The sequence below is a fragment of the Crassostrea angulata genome, chromosome 8 (assembly GCF_025612915.1).
Source record: "Crassostrea angulata isolate pt1a10 chromosome 8, ASM2561291v2, whole genome shotgun sequence".
NCBI classification, from domain to species: domain Eukaryota; kingdom Metazoa; phylum Mollusca; class Bivalvia; order Ostreida; family Ostreidae; genus Magallana; species Magallana angulata.
This window is the reverse complement of record NC_069118.1, coordinates 19,282,331-19,293,470: the sequence shown is the minus strand read 5'-3', so window position 1 is coordinate 19,293,470 and position 11,140 is coordinate 19,282,331. Positions and strand designations below refer to the sequence as shown.

Here is an 11,140-nt window from a genome sequence, read left to right as displayed (position 1 = left end):
AAGGTTTTCGGTTGTACAATGTAGTTTACAGACAAAAACTATAGTTACAACGTAAATCCAAGTTCAGCATCTGTTAAACATAGTTAACGCAAGTGCAAAATATAACAAACAATTAATTGAAAATAATAATTTGCAATTGCAAAACTTACTTATTTGATAAACTGCTAACAATGAATAACGAAACTTAAAACTATGATTAACAACTTTTAAGTTAGTTAATAAATAAGCATTTCATTTAACACATTTTAATTTATATTTATCGAGAAAATCTGTAAGTAACGTTGATTCACAGACAGAAAAACTTCATCAAATAAGCATTTGTAATATAGATTACTACCGTTAAATATGATTTTACAAAACCTCAGTCATTGAAATCTCTAGCTATATTGCACGGATCATAAGATATAGTTGACAATCAATTAACCTAGTTTATTGACTGCAAAAGTATGTATAGCTTAGATTTGTAACAGTTAACGTGCCATAAATATGGTATTTAATTGCTAGGACTAAATAGGATTCAATTAATGAAAAAATGACAATAACAAACCATCAACCATCTCACAAATCCATAAAACGAAATACAAATTCAAAGCAGAGCAACACGGACCTCCAAATAGATAGAGGTAGGATCAGGTGCCAAGGAGGAGTGAGCATCCTCTGCTGACTGTTCACACCCGCCGTGTGCTTTTTGTCGAAATCGGGAAACAAGAGGCACGATGGGTCGCATCGCTCACCTGAGCAACACTGGCTTTATATGGGCGTTTAAAGGATATTATATGCCATATGGCAGAGATTAACCAAAAATGAATATCCGAATTTTACACTTGTTTTTGCATATACTTAATCTGACATATTTACCTGTATGGGATACCATTTTTACTAAAAATAAGATCATATGCAATATTAATAACTTAATTTTCAGTTGGTGTTCACAGTTAACGTCCTTAACTTCCAGTTCCCTTTATTTTAGCCCCCCTCCTTTCCAATCACTTTATAAAACAATTAAAATACATGAGGGCATAAAGGTACATTTTCTCAATCCCTCGACTACTTACTAGTTATTGTATTTCATCTTAAAAAATCCTGTATGTGAAAGAAGAAAAGTGTACCTCAATGCACCAAAATAAATGCGCTCAATTCCTCAAATTAAAAACATTGAAACATTTAAATGGCCATCTCCAGTATAAACGATTGTCATTTACCAGGCATGAATTCATTTCGTATGACGATTCATATCCTTACTCACTTGACTGATGAATAAACTTAACTGAAAAATGTTGTCACATATGTTAAAGAGCTATAATTCAAATCAATTGGCAGGCATGTCGCTCTATTGTACCAAGGCCCATCCATTATTTTCATCTTTATTAAAAAAAACAAATGTCTACAAGGATGATTTTCCGTTGCAACAATTTTTTAAGAACAACGATAATGCTTTTATCCTATTAATAATGTGTCAGGACTATGGAAACTGTTTAAAAGACGTCGTTTTTATTTTTTGTGTTCGAAAAACTATCAAAAGTTTTTGTAGATTTTATGCAATTCATCGTTTAGGAAGGGGCACCAGAAAGTAGTTACAGCATATCATCCTTTTAGCAAGATATTCCTATTGATCAACCAGAATGTCAGCGTCAATTGTAGAATTATAAGATACATAGATACATAGCTTGGTTTGAGTCATGTTTTTGTTCACATTAGTTTATTACATTCAACTTAAGATTTTTGAACTTGTTATTTCCTATTTAGCATAGCTGCATTTAAAATATAAACGAACTAAAGCATGACCTCAGCTTTGTGTACAAAAATATAGTAGCATTGTGCGCAAAGTTCTGTATCTTGCTTATAACTGGAAGCTTGACTATCAGGTTAGTACATAGAAATTTGTAAACAATTAAAATAAGAGAAAAATGCACTAAAACAAAGAAAACACACAATTTATTTTTCATCATATATACTTATATATTTCTAGCAGCGAAAATAATCTCCGCTTAAATTGAAATTGCTGAGCATCTCAATAAAACATGTTACATTAATCAACCATTACGTAGAGATCGTACCGAATTACATGTACCAACATAATGAATAGTATTTTAGATATGTAGTTAGTGCATCAGATTTTGCGCAGGTACATGTTAACAATCAGCTGTCTGATTGACCGGTCTACACGTAAAAAATTTTATATTCTAAAATAAAGACGATGGTTCCTCTCAAGTTAAAATAAAAAGGAACTAAACATGCTTAAACGAAAATCAAAACAAGCTAAAACCACCGTCACAAATAAAAATATCAGCGCATTGAAATATTCAACCTAAATTTACTTCACATAAACGGCACAAATAAATTTTGGATGTTTCAAATATTCCCTTCGCACGTAAACTGTTGCACAACAAGCAAATTCATCTCCGTTTAAGATGGCTGCTTCTCACATAGACTCGCCCTCAAAACTAGTTTTCGATATATGAAAAATCGAGCCTGAAGTTAAACTGATTGACCCCCATTCTCTCTGTCATATTATTATTTTCGTAAATTACTCAAATTTTAAAATGAATTAGCCCTTCATTTTTGTAATTTATATTTTCCTTCCCATAAGGATGATTTATGCTAAATCACGTTGAATTTGACTCAGTTGTTCTTGAGAAGAAGATTTTAAAAATCGCATCCCCTTTTTCTACAGTTTCGAGGCTTTCTCCGCTTTGAATAAAGATCGGTCTTTCATTTCTGCAATTTATATTTGCCTTCCCATAAGGATGCTTTGTACTAACAGAATAGCTCACTTGAGCTTTCAACTCAAGTGAGATAAAAACGGAAAAGTCCGTAGACAAATAGGTGATTAATTATGGTCTAACAATTAGTATGAAAAACGTCAGTCAACATGCGACCCAGTGGGGTCATTGTATCGACCATAGAACTTACGAAAAAATTACTTTAAACGAACTATTGATATTCCTGTTTTATCAACTTGTTTGGCAGTAGCTTGCCTCGCCATAGGAACTGTTCATGCGAAGAGCATGCTCATCGAATTAACTGAAAGACAAAAATTCCATATGCAGGTAATGAAGGTATATTGCTACATAGAAAGGAAAGTTGACTATACAAAAATTGAAGTCATCGCGTTTATCATAAAGCTTAGTTGTTAGTTTACCATCAATTTCCATAATCCTAACATATAATTGTAAATAGAACAATAACTGTTGGACATTCATACAAAAGGACGCATTACATTATTGATTTTTAATCTCTTGATATGCATTAAAAAATTATTAATTCTATTTACATACGTGTAAAATTATTGGATTGATCATATTCTTTAAAATTACTTTGATATTACAATGTATATGTAACATTGAGGTAAAGGTCGACTTAAATAAAAAAAAAAAAAATAGGAGAAGGACTCTCTACAGGTACTATATGTGTCTGTTTAAGAATTTTATTAGATTTCAAAATGTGGCAGTTTGAGTAAATCTAATTATAAAGTACACATCTGTTTACCGCTCCATACATTTTTCATACCGAAAGTGAAGATTATCACGTCATCCATATTGTAGAAAGTGTGTAAGTTTTAGTATCATCCAAAAATGGCCGAATCTAAACTGGAAAATATTTCAGGTTCCGATGACAAATTCCGTTGTCCTATATGTCTGGAGGAGGTAAGGAACCCCAAGTATTTGCCATGTTATCATACGTTTTGTAAATCCTGTATTCAGACCTACATATCAAGTACGGCGGCGTGTAGCGGTGATAATTCTCCTAAAACTATCCAGTGTCCTGTCTGTCGGAAGTCCATCCAAGCTCCGAGTAATGACGCCTCCAGTGAAGAATGGGCCTGTAGTTTACCAGAGGATAAGCTGATTCTGAGTATGTCTGTGGACTCTGATAGAAGTGAAAACAAGTATTGCATGTTTTGTAAGAGAAATGATAAAACTGTTCTAGCAAAACATTGGTGTAAAACTTGTACAGAAACGATTTGTGATGATTGCAAGTTCATTCATTCTTACGTGAGAGTACTACAGGAGCATAAAATTGTAAGTCTCGCAGATAAAGTAGATTTGAAAAATGGCGTAGAAATAGATGAACCATGTTTGGTACATCGGGGGAAGTATCTAGAGGTCTTTTGCCAGGACCATGATCAATTATGCTGCAGCATATGCTTTGCTACCAAGCATAGAACTTGTAAAAAGGTGGAGTCCATTGAAGATGTAGCAACAGAGATCGATGTAAGCTGTCATAACACAACGCCCGAGTTCTTCAAAGACTTTCTAAAGAAACTAGATGATATACAGAACGAATACAGGGATACGCTTGCACACCTCAGTACGAAAAAGCAGGACATTTTTACAAGCACTGAAACAAAGGTAGAAGAAATAAAGTCACTTCTAGACAAAGCCCACAACCAATGGATGAAGCAATTCGAACAGAATCATTCTGACGCAGTTGGAAATATTGAAATAGCATCTGATGAAGTAAAACGGCTTGCCATAACAGTACAAGAGGCTAACACTATGCTACAAAGAGTTCTGGAAAACGGAACAACCAAGCAAATCTTTGTCACTAGACACAAAGTACGTCATCAAATCATGGATCATGTCAAACGTCTGCGTGATTTGAAGATATGGAATATTGTGCACGATTACAGCCAAACTGATACAGATTTCCTTCGTCAAATTCTTGAGAATCAGAACTTTCAAAATGTTGAGATGCTTGAAAAATCTGATCTAACATCAATCACACTGAAAGAATTTATTTCCAAATTGCTAGGCAATAAGATACTGTGGAGTCAAGAAATCATGGCCCGGAAAGACTGGATGTCGGTTGAATTTGAAAAACTCTCTGAAACAAGATTGCCTAAGATGGCTTATTATGGCTTATTTATAGATGATACGAACATACTTCTGTCCGTAGAAAATCCGCCATCTCTGCAGATTTATGACATTACCGACCCTATCGCAAGATGTGTTTACACCTATCCATGTTCGGACACTCCATTTGGGCTTTGTCACTCAGGAGAGAGCATGGACAAAGTCTTCGTTTCTTTTAAAACGCATGTCGATCATTATGAGATCGAAATCTCTGATAGTGTAAATATTAAAAAAATGGAAACTATAAAACTCAAAACACATATGAAAGCCATTTCACGCGGTTCGACGTTGATATTTTCATGTAGCGATTCCGTGAAAATGATTTGTACATCTAATTTTTCCATCAAACACACATCAAGTAGTCTAAGGACTGGAGATCGTCCATTTATTTCGGCTTCATTCCATTCCGTTCACCATGCTATTATAAGAAACAACAAAATAGTGGTTGCAGACCAAGACAATAAAGAGGTTTTAGAAAAGATATTACACACAGGTGATCCACGTGGATTAGCATTTGATTTACAAGACAATATTTTCATTTGCACGATGAAGAACAAACTGAGGCAGATAAGACGCGGAGGAGGTGAGAGCCGGGACATTGATTTACCAGGAATACAGTCTGCATACAATGTTGTACTTCACCCAACAGGGGAAAAAGTTCTTATTCTGGACTATTGTGAGAAATTCTGTGTTTACAAAGTATTGTGAATGAACATGAAATATTATATGCTACACCATGTTAAAACTTACACTTGGGATATTGATATTATAAGCTTAGTAATAATATTTTTAATACTTTTAGATAAATTTAATATCAGATTATTTATCGAAATGTTAGACTTTAAGACTTCTTGAGTAGGATTGAGCAATGCTATAGTATGGCGTTTTAACTACTATATAATGCCTTATTTGATTGATCTTTGTAAGTCTTTGATACTCAATTGAATGAAGATTGAAGCATGTTTTATTATCACTACCATATAAAGTGTGCTCATAATCCTAATGAGCTTGAACATAATTATCCACAGGACCACACACGCGCGCGCAAGCATCAAAGCAACTGTGAAATCATTAATATTCGTTATAGCCTAAATTTCTTTGTTTACGTAGGTACCCTTTATCTCAGTTTTCACATCCCTAGAAAATTATACTGTATTTGATTTTCCTTTATTATCTTTAAAAAATGGTTCCACATAAGTACATTCTTTTAGCAATCAACACAAGAATTTAAATGATTTCACAGCATCAAACATTTCAGCTTTCATTACATTCAAAGTTTTTTGAATAATCATGGATTAAACTTTGGCCCACGGTTTGTTTCAGTTTATTTGAAAACAAGGTCCGGGGGGGGGGGGGGGGGTCGGATTTCGAGGAAGAGGGGTGTCAAGGTTAAAAAAAAGCCTTGGTCGTTGTTCTCTAGCTGTCGAAGAAATATATTAAATAAACTGCGACTAATTGTTTATTTCATTTAGCTAGATAGGAAGCATTAGGATCCAATATTTATAAGCAGTAGATCTAAATAACGACTTACCCTTCGGAAATATCAGGAGCCCGTTTCTCAAAAAGGCGTAAATCAGGGCCTAAGTTAGTCCGACTAAGGAAGTTACGCCAATATTTAGTCGGGTCTAAGTTGCGTTTCTGAAAGAGGCGTAACACCCCTGCGAATGTTTTTGTCATTTAAATTTTAGACCACGTGGTTTTATTTGACCCTTTCAGTTTCGCAGTAAAAATCGTGCCTCGTGTTTATAGTCTATTTTATAGAATCTAGGTACTTGTTGTCAAATACAAATTCTACACGTATATTGATTTTAAACTTTATCTTCATTAATTGGTGAATAAATTTTGTGTTCTAGAAATAAATGTGACAATACAAAAATTAGTTTTTTTTCTGTTGTTGCAACAATTAACATGCTTAGTAGAGATTCCCCCTAGGAATTAATTTTCAATCCGCGCCTGACCTAGTAATAACATCAATATTGAAAGACACTATACTATTTTATGCAGAATGTTCCTTGAAAATGGCTCGATATACTAAGTTTTTTATGCAAAACATTCACCCACTATTTTTTTTAAATCATGGTATTGCACACCACAAGCATCAAACATTGCTATGATTTTATTTAGCAACCCAATGTTTATATTTTCAACCACTCTACACGTGGTCGAACACGAACGATAACTCTGTTCTGAATATCATCGTTTAATTTAAATCACCGCTAGATGGTGAAATTAGACATACATCTTAAAAGATTTTGATGTTTTAACATAAATCAAAGTAGGATATGATATGAAAATTGACCAGTACTTACGTATTTTGAGAATATTATCCGAACACATATACTTCCGCTCGAAATTTCACAGGAACTGAACAAATCTCGGTGAAGTCTCGTGAACTTTCATTCGAACACCTCTTGATTTATTACAATTCAATTTCAATTTCAATTTCAATTTCTTTATTAACCAATTAAGGGCCCTCAAGGGGCAACATGAAGACTGTTGACATACAACATCCAATGAACATAAAACAGTCAATAAACATATACAAGAAGGAAAGAGCTGGATGATTGAAAGAGCCAAGACAGACATGAACAATTAAATAGTATATATGTGTATATATATATATATATACAGTGTCTTCTATATATTTTTATGTTTAACACCATACATAAATATGTCAAGATACAAATGCACATACAAATTTGAAATAGTTTATCATATGATTGAAAAAATAACAACCAATATTTGAATAGGAAATACAAATTAAGGCAATGCCTTTATTACATACTTAGCAACGATAAAGAAAACATTCCGAACACATTCGCATGGGTGCGTAAGTTAGGGTTTAAATGTCGAAGAACTTAGGCATCTCCGCTGAGTACTAAGCATGCGCATATCGTATTTTGTTTTGCTTTGAGGCTATGATTATATGTGGTGGATCAATTTTCCAATTCATATATATAGTACATGTACCCGAAAGTACGCACGTTATTCTGTACCACTGTGCATAGTTCAAGTCGTCCATAACAGTGTATATTTATGAAAGTAGAACAAATGCCTGCACACTTCTTAACATAATGAAATTTTAGAGAAAAAAGTTGATACGAAAAAGGCATATATAAGAGGTTTCAGAAACCAAATATTATATGACAATTTAATACATTGTACATGTAGATGATGTTGAGGCACAATCGTACATATTAATTGAACAAAACAATACATAGAAATGAAATCCAATGTTCGTGTAAACTTTAAATATTTGTAGAATACAGGGACAGGGTACAGTAGATATGCCCGCATACATCTGCAGAATGATAAGTATGCTTCTTATAGATATATTTAGACACTTTCTGATGCTGGGATAAGGCTTGATTCTTTTTTACCATATCACTATATTATCTACAGAAAATAATATGGCCATGGGTTATAAACAGCAACCAACTGAAATCGAAAAGATCTACTGTGTAACTAAAAAAATATATATTTATATATAAAAAAATCTTTATATTTTGTAGATCAGATTTTTGTTTTGACATACACTTTGAACAATTTGTGTTCCTTCTAGTGGGAGCTAGAGTTAACATAGATAGAATGTTCTATCGTTAAAATGACAGATGTCCTACGGACCCGATCTAGCGTAGCCTGGTCACGGTAAGATTATTCTTTCTAGAGTTAACAGGAAGTCCCTTGCGCGTTAAAGTGTTATTTGACATAACAAACATAAAAATGTGCGGATGGTGTTAATGTTAAAGAATAATGTCTTTTTAAAGTTAAGTTTTATCAGATCTAAAATATTTTAATTCAGGTCAATTAAATAACTACGTATTTGAAACAGACCATATGACATTTGTAGATAAAGTAACTCTTGCATCTTCAATTTTGGTCTTTGTGGTATACTTATTTCATTTTCCTGTAAACAAAGCATTTAGGATCCTCGATAAAAAGCAGTAAAATAGATGTATAACAAGTTGATTTGTTCTCCCCAAAATTGATTTTTTTCCAGACATTTTTGACAAGTCAAACACGTGCTTTAGAAATCCATAACTTTAAGTTTAAAATAATGGTCTTGTATGCAGAACTTTTCCTAGGTGTGTGGGTGACCCTTAAAAATGAAATATTTGATCTTCAAACATTATTATAATTATCTCAAATTAAAAAAAAAGTTTTATTTTTATAGCTATTTCTATGAATCCCTAACATATACGTAAAAATCTTAAAAAGTTGAACGGTATCTCGCAGTAATACAAGCAATTGCTGTCCCCTCATAACACTACATGGGAATGAATTAATATATATATATATATATATATATATATATATATATATATATATATATATATATATATATATATATATATATATATATATATATAAAATTGATTGAACATTTCTATTCAGAGGAAATGTGATCTTTTATATCTATCTATCTTACTGATACAGACAAAACCAACATTTTTTCTCAGAGGGTGGGGTCGTCTATTTTCAGTTATTTTACCACGTGAGTTTAATGAGTTTTATTCAAATTTAGTCCAAATCCCGGATCCCCACCCCACTATATTGATCGACCCCCCCTCCCCCCAAAAAAAGGAGGACACTCTGATTAGATATAAGATGTTTATTGTAAATTGTAAATAGGTAACCCCTGAAAAAACACTTAGTTCAAATTCTTCAGAAACATGATCAGTGGCGTAGCTAGGATTTTTTTTTTGTGTATTCAAAATCGGCATGGAGTGCAGGGCCTGGGGCAAAGCCCCCAGAAGCTCCTGGATTTTAGGTATTAGCTTTTGAATTTTCCGGGTTTTTTTATGATGAGATATTGTCTCAAAATATCACAATTTTACATACTGTACATGTGTAAGGAAAATTTTGAATTAAAAAAAAAATTGTATATGAAACACGGATGCCCCAGCAGAAACAAACTGCATATGACTTTTGATATAAGGTGTTTTGAAACAGCACCATTAAAAAAAATACCATATATACAAACCTTAGATGACAAACTTTTTATTAAGTTTATTATTGTGACATTGTTTAAATTTGAATCGTCCGCCGACTTTAAATTAAGGTGTTTTATGGGACATTTGTGGATATTAATATGGATTAAAGTTCATTATAATTAAAATATTTTCACCAGTTTAGAATTTTGAAATTTCACAATATTTAACCCCCAAAATACTTTTTAATTTTTGAATAAGTAAAAAATAAAAATCCCCGATGAGATTCGAACTCATGACTTACATATCCGTGGTAAACCCTTTAACCCACTAATTCGTCACAACACGGAGGTGTCCCATACCACCTATAAGAATAGGCAGAATACAATATTACGGACAAACCGGGAGGCGCTGCATACACACAAAATTTATAATATTGTGTTTCAGGTTTTAGTATGAATATATAAACTGAAAAGGAGTTTAAAAAAAGCTTTTCTTCTTATTCAGGCACTTAGCGGCGTTTTTGAAGGGAGGGGGGAGGGGGCAGATTCATCCAAAAAATATCGACAAGCCAAAACAAAAGACAAAAAAAAAAAATCCTGAAAATCCTAATCGGGGGAGGGGGGGGGGGCATTTATTCCTTTAACTTCAATTTCACTGTTCATTTCCTTATATATTTTCAACTCAGTTTTTTACATGGTCCCATAAAGTGGGGGGTGGGCATAGAAAAAATCTTTGCTGCGCAAAAAAGTGGGGGGGGGGGGACCCTTCTGCCCCCCCCCCCCCCCCCCTCGAATGCTATTTTATTGTAGATTATTCTTTTAGCGCAGATAACATGAAATCAATGCGGTATAGTTCGTCCATATTTTGATTCAAATGAATTAACAATAAAAAAAAAAATGGGTACCTAAAAATGCAGATTCATAATTCCGTGGAGTTTTAGAGGCACGTACAAACAATAAGAAAGTCTTATAGCATGTGTAAACTTAAAGACATATGCTTTGCAAAATTCCGTGTATTTATTTGCGTTTTGGCGTAAAGTTTGCCACTGATGATGCATTAATTTTGACTTTGCAGAAGTAATTTTTATTATAAATTTGATTATCTTCAAACTAAATAACATGTTATTTATGTCTCTTTATGCTATAAATGACAGGGTGCCGCCACCAGGATCATTGAGAAATAACAATACTTCCTTTAACATATCGAAATTATATGTTCAATATGTATATCTTCAACAATTACACCTTTAAGAAAATCAACTTTTTTCGTCCATCAGTCGGATTATATTTAGAACTCATTTTACCCTTATCTCCACTTTCATTTCCGGTGCCGTAGCAAAGTTTCTCACAT

At 33.2% G+C, this 11,140-nt stretch overlaps 1 protein-coding gene across 1 annotated transcript; it reads left to right on the top strand.

The window, feature by feature from the left end:
- The first annotated feature begins 3,425 nt into the window (after positions 1-3,425).
- Positions 3,426-5,894, top strand: LOC128161418 (uncharacterized). Its single transcript, XM_052824700.1, has one exon. It carries the CDS (start codon positions 3,576-3,578, stop codon positions 5,562-5,564), a length of 1,989 nt encoding a protein of 662 aa, XP_052680660.1. The 5' UTR covers positions 3,426-3,575; the 3' UTR covers positions 5,565-5,894.
- Positions 5,895-11,140: the final 5,246 nt, after the last annotated feature.